The sequence below is a fragment of the Ovis canadensis genome, chromosome 5, assembly GCF_042477335.2.
Source record: "Ovis canadensis isolate MfBH-ARS-UI-01 breed Bighorn chromosome 5, ARS-UI_OviCan_v2, whole genome shotgun sequence".
Taxonomy (NCBI): domain Eukaryota; kingdom Metazoa; phylum Chordata; class Mammalia; order Artiodactyla; family Bovidae; genus Ovis; species Ovis canadensis.
The window spans coordinates 43,313,461-43,329,242 of record NC_091249.1 but is presented as its reverse complement, the minus strand read 5'-3'; the positions used below and the strand labels follow the sequence as shown (position 1 = coordinate 43,329,242).

The 15,782-nt window shown below is 43.8% G+C and overlaps 1 protein-coding gene across 2 annotated transcripts in view; it reads left to right on the top strand.

Annotated features, from left to right (window-relative positions):
• Positions 1 to 15,782, top strand: part of PRDM6 (PR/SET domain 6) — a 111,031-nt gene that overhangs the window by 81,742 nt on the left and 13,507 nt on the right. For both annotated transcript variants that reach the window (XM_069591675.1, XM_069591674.1), the window contains exon 6: positions 11,870 to 12,212. In XM_069591675.1, the coding sequence (XP_069447776.1) occupies positions 11,870 to 12,212 (343 nt within the window). The remainder of the gene's footprint in view (positions 1 to 11,869; positions 12,213 to 15,782) is intronic.

Here is a 15,782-nt window from a genome sequence, read left to right as displayed (position 1 = left end):
CTTTCATTTATAAAAATACCACTTTCTTCCCATGGTCTTTCAATGGTGAAAGTACACATTTCCTATTGAGCGTGTGGGGTGGGTTCAGGCTTCAGGCGCTGGCCCCTCTGGCAGCAGCCACGAAGCAGTGGGACACGCTCCCTGCCCGGACAAGCCATTGAAAGCCGCCTGGCCTCAAAGAGAGGGCAGCGTTTCACACAGGCATTTGGGCTCTGGAAGCAATTCCTATGTTATTTTCTTTAAGAAAGAAAAAAGAAAAAACCCATAGTTCTAAATGTAATAGAGCTGCAAAGAGAGCACAGCTACGTCCACTGTGGGCCTTTCAGAAGAGCCTGAAGGAACGCCTGTGTCGACAGATTGTATCCGCAAGGAGGAATGAGGTTCCCCAAAGCTTCCAGTGGGGGATTAGCTCCTGCAGAGTGTAAAGACCATAGTGTATTCATATTCATTTCAGAGGAAATTAAAAAAAAAAACCTGGGAATAAATGTTAAACAAGTCTTCCTGCTGCTTTTTCTGTCTTGGCAGATGAAGCTGAGGTGGTGGAATGTGAAACTTGATGGCAACACAGAGGTTGTTACACCGGACTAAACTCTGTCTGAGAGAGGCCTGCCTTTTTGTTTTGATTTTAAAGAGCAGAAAATAAAGACGGGCACCTCTGCCTGGTGCCCTGGCCCCACCGTCCCACCAACAGTGTGGAATTAGGCCCTGGGTAGAGAAGGCTCTGTCAGGCCTTCTGTCTGTGAACATTGAGGAGATGATGGTATAGTTCAGTCCAACAAGAACATCTGTCTGCAAGACCCTGGGAGCATCATGATGGGGTACAAAACCTCAGACCCTGTCCTCAAAGGGCTCAGTTCAGGAGAAGGCACATAAGCAAAAACTACACTATAGAACCTAATACGGGTGCCTTGTGACATGGCCATAGCAGGGAGCTGGCCTTGGTGGTGTCAGTGATAGTCAATCAGTTCTGGCTGACTCTTTGTGACCCCATGGACGGTAGCCCGCCAGGCTCCTCTGTCCATGGCATTCTCCCAGGCAAGAATACTGGAGTGGGTAGCCATTCCATTCTCTAGGGGATCTTCCCGACCCAGGGATCAAACCTAGGTCTCTTGCATTGCAAGCAGATTCTCTACTGTCTGAGCCACCAGGCCGGTAGGCTCGGTGTTAATGCAGTTGGGAGGAGTCCAGTTCCAGGCCCTTGTGCACAATGGGCAGCTGGGATTGGACCCCTCCCATAAATCCAGAAACCAGAAGTCACTGTTTGTCCCTGAATGGGGAATAGAAAGTGCCACCCTCAGGCCAATAGTCTAAAAAACTCTCCATTTGAGGCCATTGATGAAAGCAGTAAGTTGAATTCCAAAACCGGCCCCAGCTATGGGAGGGTATGGGGTTGGGTTTTGCATTACCTGCCAGTTGTGGAAACGCAAAGCCAAGAAGCTGATATAAAACTTGGCCCAGAACTGGAGGAACATGGAGGGTCCTAGAACAAGCAGAGAAGATTTCCACCCCAGAGGTATCTGCTCAGGACTCCCAATAGAAGGCAGTGGCCACTGAAAATACCTTCATTGAAGGAAGTGGCAAAAGACACAGAGGAGCACACTGTCATGAGAGATTTGACCTCTTGGATGCCTCAGTCCTTGGCACCTTGGGAGCCTTGCTTTAGGATTGAGGCCCGCATCCCTCCACTTTCTGAGGGTGTAGAGGGCTGACAGCTGAATTGTCTTCAGCCTACAGAGCCACTTTGAAGTGAAGTGAAGTGAAGTCGCTCAGTTGTGTCCAACTCTTTGCCACCCCATGGACTGTAGCCCACCAGGCTCCTCAGTCTATGGGATTTTCCAGGCAAGAATACTGGAGTGGGTTGCCATTTCCTTCTCCAGGGGATCTTCCTGACCCAGGGATTGAACCCAGGTCTCCTGCATTGTAGGCAGACGCTTTACCGTCTGAGCTACCAGGGGTCTTACCCTTGGTCATGTTTCCTCCCCATGTAGCATGTGTCCAGGGACTGGTCAGTGTGGGACTACTGCCACACTGTAGGACTACTCCCCTTATTCCACAGAGAAAGCAATGGTACCCCACTCCAGTACTTTTGCCTGGAGAATCCCGTGGACGGAGGAGCCTGGTAGGCTACAGTCCATGAGGTCCCTAAGAGTCGGACAAGACTGAGCGACTTCACTTTCATTTTTCACTTTCATGCATTGGAAAAGGAAATGGCAGCCCACTCCAGTGTTCTTGCCTGGAGAATCCCAGGGATTGGGGAGCCTGGTGGGCTGCCGTCTATGGGGTCGCATAGAGTCAGACACGACTGAAGTGGCTTAGCAGCAGCAGCAGCCCCTTATTCCAAAGCCAGATGACTCAAAAGGTTAATTAAGTGCTTAGTTAAGTGCTTTTAATTGCTCTGGACACCATCCTCTCTCCTCATTCTGCAGTAAACCTCTTGTACACAAAACAGCAGATCTCCATTTCAGACTGTTTCCCAGGGGATGCGAATTCAGACAGGGGCTACCAGATTTATATTGCCAGCTCACTCCTCTCACCAGAGACCCGGGCTCCTGTCCACCTGTTGAATTCTCAGCTGCACTTGCCTGTCTCACAGATGTCTCAAACTCAACACATGGAACTGAAACCATCCTACTCTGTCCCCCAAGCTGTCTGTCTTCCAATTCAGTACCTCTCACTCCCATTCACACAGCTGTTCTTTCTAGAAACCTTGACACCTTGTTCTTTCTCAGCCCATCTGTCTAGTCATTCATAAATCCCTGTTGATTGTATATTCTTAAATGCTTTTCTTTCCATTTCTGCTGCCACCTCCCGATCAGCCTCACAGTCAGCTTTGGCCTGAACCTCTGCATTTTCCTTTTTAGTATCACTGCAGCCAAAGTGAAGTCTCATTGATTTTATTGTTTCAGTTTAATCACTTATTTGGTTAAAAGTTAGTTTTTAACTAACTTTTGGTTCCGTTGATCAGAATTCAGAAAATAATATGGACATATAATTCTTCTTCCAAAGGGAGTGAGTTGACATATTCTAAGGTGTCCTTTCAGATGTATTTTTTTGCCCATTCTCTCATTTGTACACATTCTCCCTCTTTTTCTCTGCCTCTCTGTTCCTGGTAGCTCAGATGGAAAAGAATCTGCCTGCAGTGCAGGAGACCTGGGTATAACTCCTGGGTTGGGAAGATCCCCTGGAGAAGGGAATGGCAACCCACTCCAGTATTCTTGCCTGGAGAATTCCATGGACAGAGGACCCTGGAGGGCTAGAGACTATAGGGTCGCATAGAGTTGGCCATGACTGAGCAGCTAACACTACTACTATTAGATTTTTTGTACTGCATCTCACTTTTTCATTTAATGATATAGGGTGATGATGCATTTAAAGTATAAGTCCAATCACCTTACACCCTTTTCCGTGGGGATGGTCTTGATCCCTGTCTTCTGTACAATGTCACGAACCTCATTCCATAGTTCATCAGGCACTCTACCTATCAGATCTAGACCCTTAAATCTATTTCTCACTTCCACTGTATAATCATAAGGGATTTGATTTAGGTTATACCTGAATGGTCTAGCAGTTTTCCCTACTTTCTTCAATTTAAGTCTGAATTTGGCAATAAAGAGTTCATGATCTGAGCCACAGTCAGCTCCCGGTCTTGTTTTTGTTGACTGTATAGAGTTTCTCCATCTTTGGCTGCAAAGAATATAATCAATCTGATTTCGGTGTTGACCATCTGGTGATGTCCATGTGTAGAGTCTTCTCTTGTGTTGTTCGAAGACGGTGTTTGCTATGACCAGTGCATTTTCTTGGCAAAACTCTATTAGTCTTTGCCCTGCTTCATTCCACATTCCAAGACCAAATTTGCCTGTTACTCCAGGTGTTTCTTGACTTCCTACTTTTGCATTCCAGTCCCCTATAATGAAAAGGACATCTTTTTTGGGTGTTAGTTCTAAAAGATCTTGTAGGTCTTAATAAAACTGTTCAACTTCAGTTTCTTCAGCATTACTGGTTGGGGCATAGACTTGGATAATTGTGATATTGAATGGTTTGCCTTGGGGACAAACAGAGACCATTCTGTCGTTTTTGAGATTGCATCCAAGTACTGCATTTCGGATTCTTTGTTGACCATGATGGCTACTCCATTTCTTCTGAGGGATTCCTGCCCGCAGTAGTAGATGTAATGGTCATCTGAGTTAAATTCACCCATTCCAGTCCATTTTAGTTAGCTGATTCCTAGAATGTTGATGTTCACCCTTGCCATCTCTTGTTTGACCACTTCCAATTTGCCTTGATTCATGGACCTGACATTCCAGGTTCCTATGCAATATTGCTCTTTACAGCATCGAATCTTGCTTCTATCACCAGTCACATCCACAACTGGGTATTGTTTTTGCTTTGGCTCCATCCCTTCATTCTTTCTGGAGTTATTTCTCCACTGATCTCCAGTAGCATATTGGGCACCTAATGACCTGGGGAGTTCCCCTTTCAGTATCCTATCATTTTGCCTTTTCCTACTGTTCATGGGGTTCTCGAGGCAAGAATATTGAAGTGGTTTGCCATTCCCTTCTCCAGTGGACCACATTCTGTCAGACCTCTCCACCATGACCCGTCCGTCTTGGGTTGCCCTGCAGGCATGGCTTGGTTTCATTGAGTTAGACAAGGCTGTGGTCCTAGTGTGATTAGATTGACTAGTTTTCTGTATGGTTTCAGTGTGTCTGCCCTCTGATGCCCTCTTGCAACACTTACCATCTTACTTGGGTTTCTCTTACCCTGGCATGGGGTATCTCTTCAAGGCTGCTCCAGCAAAGCACAGCCGCTGTTCCTTACCTTGGACGAGGGGTATCTCCTTACCGCCCCCGTTCCTGACCTTCAACGTGGGATAGCTCCTCTAGGCCCTCCTGTGCCTGCGCAGTCACCACTCCTCGGGTTGCTCCTCCTGGCCACCGGCCCTGGCCTCGGGAGTGGGTGACTCCTCCCAGCTGCCACCCATGGCCTCGGGCTCCGGGTGGCTCCTCAAGGTCACCGCCCCTGGCCTTGGGCACGAGGTGGCTTCTCCTGGCTGCCTCTGACCTCGGACGCGGGGTGTCTCCTCCCGGCTGCTGCCACTGACCTCGGACACAGGGTAGCTCCTCTCGGCTGCCACCACTGACCTCGGACGCAGGGTAGCTCCTCTCAGCTGTTCCTGTGCCATTGCAGCCTGGCACTCTAGGCCGCTGCCCCTGACCTCGGAGGTGGTGTAGCTCCTCTTGACCGCGCTTAGGGACCCAGCTCGCAGCCGCCTGCGCTTAGCAAAATGGCTGTCTGGGGAGGCCTTACAAATAGCTGTGAAAAGAAGAGAGGCGAAAAGCAAAGGAGAAAAGGAAAGGTATAAGCATCCGAATGCAGAGTTCCAGAGAATAGCAAGAAGAGATAAGAAAGCCTTCTTCAGCAATCAATGCAAAGAAATAGAGGAAAACAACAGAATGGGAAAGACTAGAGATCTCTTCAAGAAAATGAGAGATACCAAGGGAACGTTTCATGCAAAGATGGGCTCGATAAAGGACAGAAATGGTCTGGACCTAACTGAAGCAGAAGATATTAAGAAGAGGTGGCAAGAATACACAGAAGAACTGTACAAAACAGATCTTCACGACCCAGATAATCATGATGATGTGATCACTAATCTAGAGCCAGACATCTTGGAATGTGAAGTCAAGTGGGCCTTAGAAAGCATCACTACAAACAAAGCTAGTGGAGGTGATGGCATTCCAGTTGAGCTGTTTCAAATCCTGAAAGATGATGCTGTGAAAGTGCTGCACTCAATATGCCAGCAAATTTGGAAAACTCAGCAGTGGCCACGGGACTGGAAAAGGTCAGTTTTCATTCCCATCTCAAAGAAAGGCAATGCAAAAGAATGCTCAAACTACCACACAATTGCACTCATCTCACATGCTAGTAAAGTAATGCTCGAAATTCTCCAAGCCAGGCTTCAGCAATACATGAACCGTGAACTCCCTGATGTCCAAGCTGGTTTTAGAACAGGCAAAGGAACCAGAGATCAAATTGCCAACATCCACTGGATCATGGAAAAAGCAAGAGAGTTCCAAAAAAGCATCTATTTCTGCTTTATTGACTATGCCAAAGCCTTTGACTGTGTGGATCACAATAAACTGTGGAAAATTCTGAAAGAGATGGGCATACCAGACCACCTGACCTGCCTCTTGAGAAATCTGTATGCAGGTCAGGAAGCAACAATTAGAACTGGACATGGAACAACAGACTGGTTCCAAATTGGAAAAGGAGTCCATCAAGGCTGTATATTGTCACCCTGCTTGTTTAACTTATATGCAGAGTACATCATGAGAAATGCTGGACTGGAAGAAACACAAGCTGGAATCAAGATTGCTGGGAGAAATATCAATAACCTCAGATATGCAAATGACACCACCCTTATGGCAGAAAGTGAAGAGGAACTAAAAAGCCTCTTGATGAAAGTGAAAGAGGAGAGTGAAAAAGTTGGCTTAAAGCTCAACATTCAGAAAATGAAGATCATGGCATCTGGTCCCATCACTTCATGGGAAATAGATGGGGAAACAGTGGAAACAGTGTCAGACTTTATTTTTGGGGGCTCCAAAATCACTGCAGATGGTGACTGAAGCCATGAAATTAAAAGACGCTTACTCCTTGGACCAACCTAGATAGTATATTCAAAAGCAGAGACATTACTTTGCTGAATAAGATCCGTCTAGTCAAGGCTATGGTTTTTCCTGTGGTCATGTATGGATATGAGAGTTGGACTGTGAAGAAGGCTGAGCGCCAAAGAATTGATGCTTTTGAACTGTGGTGTTGGAGAAGACTCTTGAGGGTCCCTTGGACTGCAAGGAGATCCAACCAGTCCATTCTGAAGGAGATCAACCCTGGGATTTCTTTGGAAGGACTGATGCTAAAGCTGAAACTCCAGTACTTTGGCCACCTCATGCGAAGAGTTGACTCATTGGAAAAGACTCTGATGCTGGGAGGGATTTGGGGCAGGAGGAGAAGGGGACGACAGAGGATGAGATGGCTGGATGGCATCACTGACTCGATGGACATGAGTTTGAGTGAACTCCGGGAGATGGTGATGGACAGGGAGGCCTGGCGTGCTGCGATTCATGGGGTCGCAAAGAGTTGGACACGACTGAGTGACTGAACCGAACCGAACCTTACACCCTAGCTTTAACCCCTTTTTTGGATTGCCATTACTCTTATAATCAATCCCCAGCTCTTTAAAGAGATAGCGCACGGACTACATATAGTCTTCAGAAATGTTTTGTATGGCTCACTTAGTGTTTTGTAACATTCTATATTAAGCATCATCAGACTGGCCATGCCCTATTTGGTTTGCTACAGATCCCACTGTCCTCTGTTGTACTAACTTACTTCACATTCAAGGTCACTGTCTCAAGGAAGCTATCTTTCCCACCCCAAGTTTAGCCAGCTCTGATAGATGTTTTCCTGACTCCTTTTCTTCTCTGTCACCGCAGTTATACTTGTAGAGACTGTATATTGTCAATTCTAAGATTTGCATATTTTTTTGCATTTTAATTTTTCTGAACCTGGTCTTACAACACACAGTGACTTAATGGTGCAGCTTGCAATTCATGGAACTTTAAATTTGATGAAACCAAGTAAATAATTACCTGTGAAGACTTTTGTGTGTGTCTCTCACGAGAGTTTTAAATGGTCTGAGAGTCAGGCTATTCCTGTCTTGTTCCTCTATATCTGCAGCGCTTGCAGTGTCTGGCTTGTCACCAATGCTTTGTAAGCACTCGTGGGCTGAATGAATGACTGAGGGTGTGAAATAGGACTTTGTAAAACAGATCCTGTATTGCTCTCTCTCAGAATTTTAATTTTGCAGGATTTGGTGAGTTCACGTTCTTTCTTGAGTATATCCTTTAGAGCTTCCAGAGTTTGCCCTCTCCCCCTCAATCTTTGTCCTATAGACTGAAGACAAAGTCTTCTTTGCTCACCGTGTCTTCATGGAGAAACCCCTTTATCCTTCTGAGGAATTTCGTTAGTTGTCTCTGGGCATTTTGCAGTTGTCTAGAATGTCTTGGCTTGGGATAGCATAGTCTTTTCTGATTCATTTCTTGTCCTCTTATAAGTTTTTCATTAATACTTTTGTTTATTGGACCAATTAAAGTGGTATTCAGAAAGAATGATCTCCTGTGTCTTTTAAGTCCTGTTTAAAGTACTAGACCTTTAAGGGTATCTAGACCTCTAGGGTCTGTGGGCATGTGCAGGCACTCTGCAGAACAACTTCGAGAGCTAATACAGTTGTTTTGTGAAAATTATCCATTCCTAGCTTTACTTTTCTCTCTCTCTAAATTATATGCTCATTTCATTCAGTAAAATTGAATTTATTCACAAGTACAAGAAAAGGTGATGCCAAAAGCAGAATATAGAGTGTAAGCATTGCTAATATATCTTGAAAACGTGTTTGTTTTGAGGATCCTGTAGGAGAAAATAAGACAGAGAATAAGCATCCCAACTCCTATTACCTCAATGCTCTTATTATCATTAATTTAGATCCCTGTTTATCCCAAATCATCATAAAAGCTAATATAAACTTTTCTTTATTGCTATTTTGACTTTGGTTATTAAACTTAAAAAAATCTATTGGCCCACACATTCTTTTCTTTAATAGAAAAGGTGATGTGACCCTAATAATTTTTGAAAATGAGTTTATTGAGTTACTTTCCAAGAGCTTAAGTGAGAAGTCAGCCTTTATCATCTATACTCGGAGTATCATTTGTATGATTTCCCCCAGAGACATCATATTCCTCTTTCCAGCAGTGAGCTTCTGGCTGGCTTTCCTGCTCTCTTGCATGTTGATGACATCTTCATTCCACAGTCTCCCCACCCTGCCTTCCTTCCTGCTAGTCTGGCCTTCCCAGCCCACCAGAGCTCTGTGTTGCCTGAAGACTTGCGGGTTTCCCTTTGCTTTATCTCTTCCGGATTAGTTATAAATGGGCTAAGTAAGAGGAGTTTTACCTTAATCTCTTGACAGTACTGGTGTTTTGTTTTTTAAGAAAGAGCCAAAACATAAAACATTTCTCTTTATCTTTCAGTATGTAGTTTAGAAGTCACAGCCTCTGTGCAATCAAAGGTTTTTTTGAAAGTCTAAAATGTGTGCACACATTTCATATTGGTGATACACTTTTGCCCCAGAAGTTGAAATTAAACAGAAATTTTATACATGAAATATAGACATAAGTATGTATATGCACGTGTTTATAGGTGCATTTATAACTTTTATGTTTATGTATGGGTTTATATACACACACAAAAAAACTCTGTACTAGCTGTGAAATGTCCTTTTTATTTTTGCAACACAGCTATTGAGTAGACACAGAATTGGAGAGTGGTCAGGAAAAAAAAATCACCCTGGAAATCAGAGAGCTAAAGCTTCCAGCTTGCTGCTGCTAAGTCGCTTCAGTCATGTCCGACTCTGTGCGACCCCAGAGACGGCAGCCCACCAGGCTCCCCCGTCCCTGGGATTCTTCAGGCAAGAACACTGGAGTGGGTTGCCATTTCCTTCTCCAATGCAGGAAAGTGAAAAGTGAAAGTGAAGTTGCTCAGTCGTGTCCGACTCCTAGCGACCGCATGACTGCAGCCTACCAGGCTCCTCTGTCCATGGGATTTTCCAGGCAAGAATACTGGAGTGGGCTACCATTGCCTTCTCCAGCTTCCAGCTTAGCTGTGTCCTTAACCTAATGTGTGACCATGGGCAGTTATTAGACCGTGAGCAAATTATTAGACCTTCAGCCTTTTTTTTCCTTTTTTTGGTTATAAGAGAAGGTAGAACTGGATCAGTTGTTCTCATCTCTATATATTAGAAGTACTTGGGGGGAACTTTAAAAAAATACAGATGCTCAGGCCCTACCAAGAGATTCTGGCATTTCAAAAAAAATCTCCCCTGTGAGTCTATTATGCATTCAGGGTAAAGAACTGTCAAGTAGACAAACTCTCCCTTGGTCTGTAAGTCTCTTTTTTAAGTTGATATTTCTCCTTCCTAAGACAGGACGGGCCAGGCCAACTGCATGGGCCAGTCCAGAGCCCTGCAAGATAAGCTGTTGTTATTACAACACGCAGAGGTAAAGTGTCCTTGTTGTTGCTGTTCAGTCACTCAGTCATGTCTGACTCTTTGCGACCCGTGGACTGCAGCATGCTAGGCTTCTGTGTCCTTCACCATCTCCCGGAGTTTGCTCAAACTCCTGTCCATTGAGTCGACGATGCCATCCAATCATCTCATCCTCTATTGCCCCCTTTTCCTCCTACCCTCAATCTTTCTCAGCATCAGGGTCTTTTCCAGTGAGTCAGCCCTTCACATCAGAGGCCCAAAGTATTGGAGCTTCAGCTTCAGCATCAGCCCAATGAAGACTTCTTGCACTATCTCACTCAGTCCTTCTGATGACCATTTTACATTTTACCAAGGACTAAATTGTGGATTTAGATGTTCTGTACTTGCCGACAGTCAAAAGAAATAGTCAGCCCTCTGTATCCGTGGGTTCCATCTGCAGATTCAACCAACCACAGATGAAACATATTGGAAGAAAAATTCTAGAAAGTGCCAAAAAGCAAAACTTGAATTTGCTGTATGTTTTGGCAACTCTTTACATAGCACTTAAATAGTACTTAGGTATTATAACTAAGCTAGAGATGACTTAAAGTATCCAGCAGGGTGTGAGTAAATTATACGTAAATATTGTGCCATTTTATATAAGGGACTTGAGCATCAGCAGATTTGGGCATCTGCAAGGGTTCTGGAACCAAACCCTTCCGGATACCCAGGGACAGCTGTAGATGGTGGAGTTTAAATCTTGGCCATCTGAATCACTAAGCCATGCTGCTGTTACTGTCACGGTTATTATTTCCACTGTCCTCATTTTGCAGATGAGGAAACAGAGACACAGAGAGATTGTATAACTTGCCTTAGGTGACCACGCTAATAAAAGGCAGAGTTAGAATTTGGACATAGCTCTTTGTGATTCCAAAGCCCGAGTTTCAAGCTCCATGACTGCGTACTCTGTTGCCTCCCACTCTTACCTTATCCACTGCAGCCTGTCTGTGCATTGTGCCTCTCTCGGGCCCTCCCTGAACACTAATTCGTTCTTTTTTCTTGCTGTTCCTATGCTCAAAAACAGTCAGTGCCTGTTTCTTAGGCCCAAGGTCTTTTGTTTATTTATTTATTTGGACGTTAAAGGCCCACTGAGGTCTGCCCCCTGCCGCCCTTTTATTCCCACAGTGCCGAAAACGCATGCTGTGCTCTGTCGCCCTGATTCCCCGCCATCCCATCAGCGTGCCAGACTTCTGTCTCCAGGCATCTTTCATAGGGTTGCCTTCATCCTTCAGCCAGTTTTCCTTGAAAACCTGTTTTGTGCTGACAGGACCAAGTGGAAGGCCTGAAATCCTGAGGGCCTGAATCTCCCTTCTCTGCTCAAAGCCCCGTTTTCAGGGAGCCCTCCTTCCTCTCCCTGTCTACTGCTGTGCCTCCCATCTCAACGCTCCCCACATCTGGGCTACAGTGTGGAACTTCATTATGGAGTCTTTTGTCTCAGGTCATAAGTAACTATGTGAGGGCAAAGACCATCTATGAAAATCTTGAGCAGATAATCACTGCTTAATAAATAGACATTGAATGAGTTCATTTTGGATAATTGTGCTTTCCCCCTCAAATCAAACTGTCTGCTCTTACATTTATTCTGAGACCAGAAAAGCCAATTTTTAAAATACAGACTTACAGGAATTCTTTTAGACGTTGTTTGTTACTATGACTTCTAGGAATTTTTTAGAAGCCTGTGCTTTGCTTATTTGAAGGACAAATAAAACTGATCTCAAACTTTTGCTGTTCTCCTAGTAAATGTCCCCTCAACGGTCATGGAAGCCATGTGCAGACAGGACGCCCTGCAGCCCTTCAACAAGAGCAGCAAACTCTCCCAGGCTCCCCAGCAGCGCTCTGTCGTCTTCCCCCAGACTCCCTGCGGCAGGAACTTCTCCCTCCTGGATAAGTCAGGGCCCCTGGAATCTGGATTTAATCAAATCAGCGTGAAGAACCAGCGCGTCCTGGCGAGCCCCACCTCCACCAGCCAGCTCCACTCGGAGTTCAGTGACTGGCACCTCTGGAAATGCGGGCAGTGCTTTAAGACTTTTACGCAGCGGATCCTGCTACAGATGCACGTGTGCACACAGAACCCTGACAGGTAACCCCACCTCTCGTCGCTCACAGGGTGTGTGTGCTTGTGAGACTCACTGCTTGCCTTCCTGTCGCCTCCTCCAGCCACACCTGGGGGAAAATCCTGCAATCAGAGGTCTGGAAAGATGAGAGTCATGTGAGGCGCTTCTTTGGCTTTATTGTGTAGAAGGGCTGCATGAACGGGGGCTGCAGAAAGGAATCTTCTGTCACTTTCCAAAGAGCTCTGCCTGGGTCTAAAGGGAGGCAAAATAGAAGGTGCAAACTTATGAATATCATAGGTGGAAAAATGAGGTCAGGATAATTAGAATCCTCTCTGTCTTCCAAAGATAATATAGCTGCCCTCTCTGCCGCTGTCACAGTCGTTTCAGGGTTCACCTCCAGTGTGCCGTGGGTATGAACTTAATTAAGTACTAAGAGGTAATGAATTGGAATTTTTTGCTTAGTACTATTTTTCTTCAGAGCATGCAAACCCATAAATCCTGCAAAGCTGTCAAAAGGAAATACCTACTCTGCTAGTGATGTGGAGGAAAACAGATGCCACTTATTCAATAAACTAATATCCACACAGAAGAAAAATGTTGACTAGATACCTCGGAGTCAAAGTTGGTTTGAAAGTTTGTCAATAAAGAATTTTATGGCCATGAACTGAAGATGAAATTTAGCTGAACAAGTGAATTAAAATTTCAGGTACTTTGATGAGTGGCACAGTAGACATAATGGAACTATTATTTATGAATCAAAACGGGTTTATTCGACAGTCTTGATAGCTGGGAGCGCAAAAGACAAAAATCAAATTAATTCAGTAAGAAAGGACAGTGTTTTATCTCCCCTTCACATCCTATGAAAATTTGATTAAATGCAAACTATCTAAAAATATTTTTAATATAAAGGCAGAAAGTAAATTTTGGAAGTAGAATAGGAGACTCCAAAGCAGGACTCCTGAATTAATTTTCTTAATTTAGCCACTGATGAACCTTAAGCCACTCAGGACTCCTTGCCCTAAAATATATGCACCCAACTGTCCCCTCTTAGCTCTGCAGGATACAGCAGTGTATTGGAACCCAAGCAGGCAGGGAGGATGTTGGAGAGGGGGCAGATTTTTTTTATTTTTAAAATTTATTTTCATTTAATTTATCTTTTTTATCTTTTTATTTCAGATAATGATCCATTTTTAGGGTGCATGTGCAGTTTTATGTGTATACATGTTTTGTTTTGTGCCATGCTAGAAACCACTTGCTTGGCTTCAAAGCATTGCCGTAACTGATTGATGCTGAAACATTCATATTAAGGCCATTAAGGCAGCTGTGTCTATATCATCTTTTGCCTTCAATAGGAGAGCCTCCCGGTGAAAATACCAACAGACTTCTGCATATCTTTGTAGTGTTGACTTTAAGGGAACACAAAAGTTTTGGAAATGTTTTTCTTACTGCAGAAGGATTTTTTTTTTTTTAATTTGCCTTCCTTGCAAGTATATGGATAACCTCAAGATATATCTGTTCAAAGTTTGCAAAGCATTTTGTTTTGTTTTGTTTTGTTTTTTAATATAAGAAGTACATTACAATTTGTTATTATAAACTTGCTTTTTAAATTGAGGGAGTTTAGGTGTGCATGAGTTTAGGTTTATCCTCAGAGATTCGTTGTGATCATCACAACTAAATATACAAGGTAAGATGAAATGATAGTTGAAAATTTCTGGATGGAGGAACTGAAAGCTTAGCTTTGAGTATGACGACTTCACGCTGAATGTCTTATGAAACAATGAAATATATCATGGTAAATAAAAAGATAGCAAGACAGACTGTTTTGTCTGACCTCAGTTTCGCTTCGAAAAACGTGTGTATTCTGGTTTAAGTTCCTGTGAAGTCTGTTCTGTCAAATAATAGTGTTAGAATTTGTAAAGCATCTATGTAATCTGTCAGACAAGTGCCCGACAAATTAGAAAACTTACAAAGGGTACGAAAGTGTACAAAATACACTTCCACGAGAGACTGTTAGGTTATTGCTGATTCCAAGCTGATCTAGAGTTACTGGCAAAAATCCGGGTGGCTTGAGACTGCTGTCCTGTGTGAGACCCCGCTGGGCTTGTTTGATGCAGATGTTCAGGTGTGGTTTGGCCAGGCCCTCCCAGATGGGGTGAAGTAATGTTTTTGATATGCAGGTAGATCGCCTCATCTCCTTCTCCTTTCCCTGTACTTTGCTGGTGAAGACTTGAGAGGCGGTCACCATCATTCGTGAATAAGTTAAAAGTAAGAATTATGACTTCAATGAAGTAGTCCTTTTAGAGGCAGAGTAATAAAATACAATGTTTCTTACTAATAACAGGGAGATGCTTGAATTATTCCATCACATTTGAGTTGGTTAGTGGAGATATGGGAAATAGAGATGCTCAGTCTCCTCGACCCACTAGTTTCACTGAGTTACATAATGTGCTTTTAGGATATAGGCTTGGAAGAGCTGTATGGTTGCTGTTCCAGAATCTCGCCAGCTTTCCTGTACCAGCACATTTGGGAGTAGAAAACGTTCTCTCCGTAATTCTTAACCACATGAGTGAATTTCTAAAGAGGAGAAATATACAGAACTAAAGTGGAGCATCAATTTGTGCATAGTTGTGAGATTTGGAGTCTTTTATTATCCATGTGGAGACTTTGAACTGCTGAATAGACGTATTTTCTTTAGTGGTTGACTCCATACATTAACTGACTTTTAGTCCTTGGCAGTTTGTGCCCATTCAGCCCTATACAGTGAAAAAACTTGGAACCTGCCAGTCAGAAACCATTTCCCTCCTATTTGAAAAACGCAAAAGCTTTTATTTTGATAGGAAAATCTTGCTACAACTAGAGGCAAGAAAGGGAGACACAGAAGACAAAGTCAGAAAGTAAACAAGCTAGAGTTTAGTTTCAAACAGGTCCAAATTTTGAAACAGGTCCTCGAATCTTAGGTCCAAAAGATTTTTCACTCAACAGAAAACCCAAGACATTTGAACTTTCATCAAAGAGACTGGGTGTGTCTTTATTTGTAAGTTTTTTCATGTGAGGGACAATCAGTAAGTCAATGCCTTAATGTAAAGGAAAGAGATCCGAGGATACCCAGGATTGGCGGCCTTACTGATTTTCACTACCATGTTATTTACATTGAACACAGAAGGAAAATTCACTTGACCTGGCAAAGTAGCAATTAGCATTAAAGATAAAAATACACCCATAATAGGGTCCAGAAGCCACAGGATTGTTATTTCTGAATTTTATTGTGTTAATGTCATGTCCGACTCTTTGTGACCCCATGGACTGTAGCCCACCAGGCTCCTCCATCCATGGGATTCTCCAGGTAAGAGTACTGGAATGGGTTGCCATTTCCTTCTCCAGGGGATCTTCCTGACCTAGGGATCGAATCCAGGTCTCCCGCATAGTAGGCAGACGCTTTACCGTCTGAGCCACGAAGGAAGTCCTAATATTAAACATACCCACCCCCAAACTCTCTTCTTCCCTTTTCTCCAGCTACTGACTTTTTCTTTCATGAGTAAATTCAAAGGGAGGAAGCTGTAGGAATCTAGATCAACCTAGATATTATTTAGGGATTT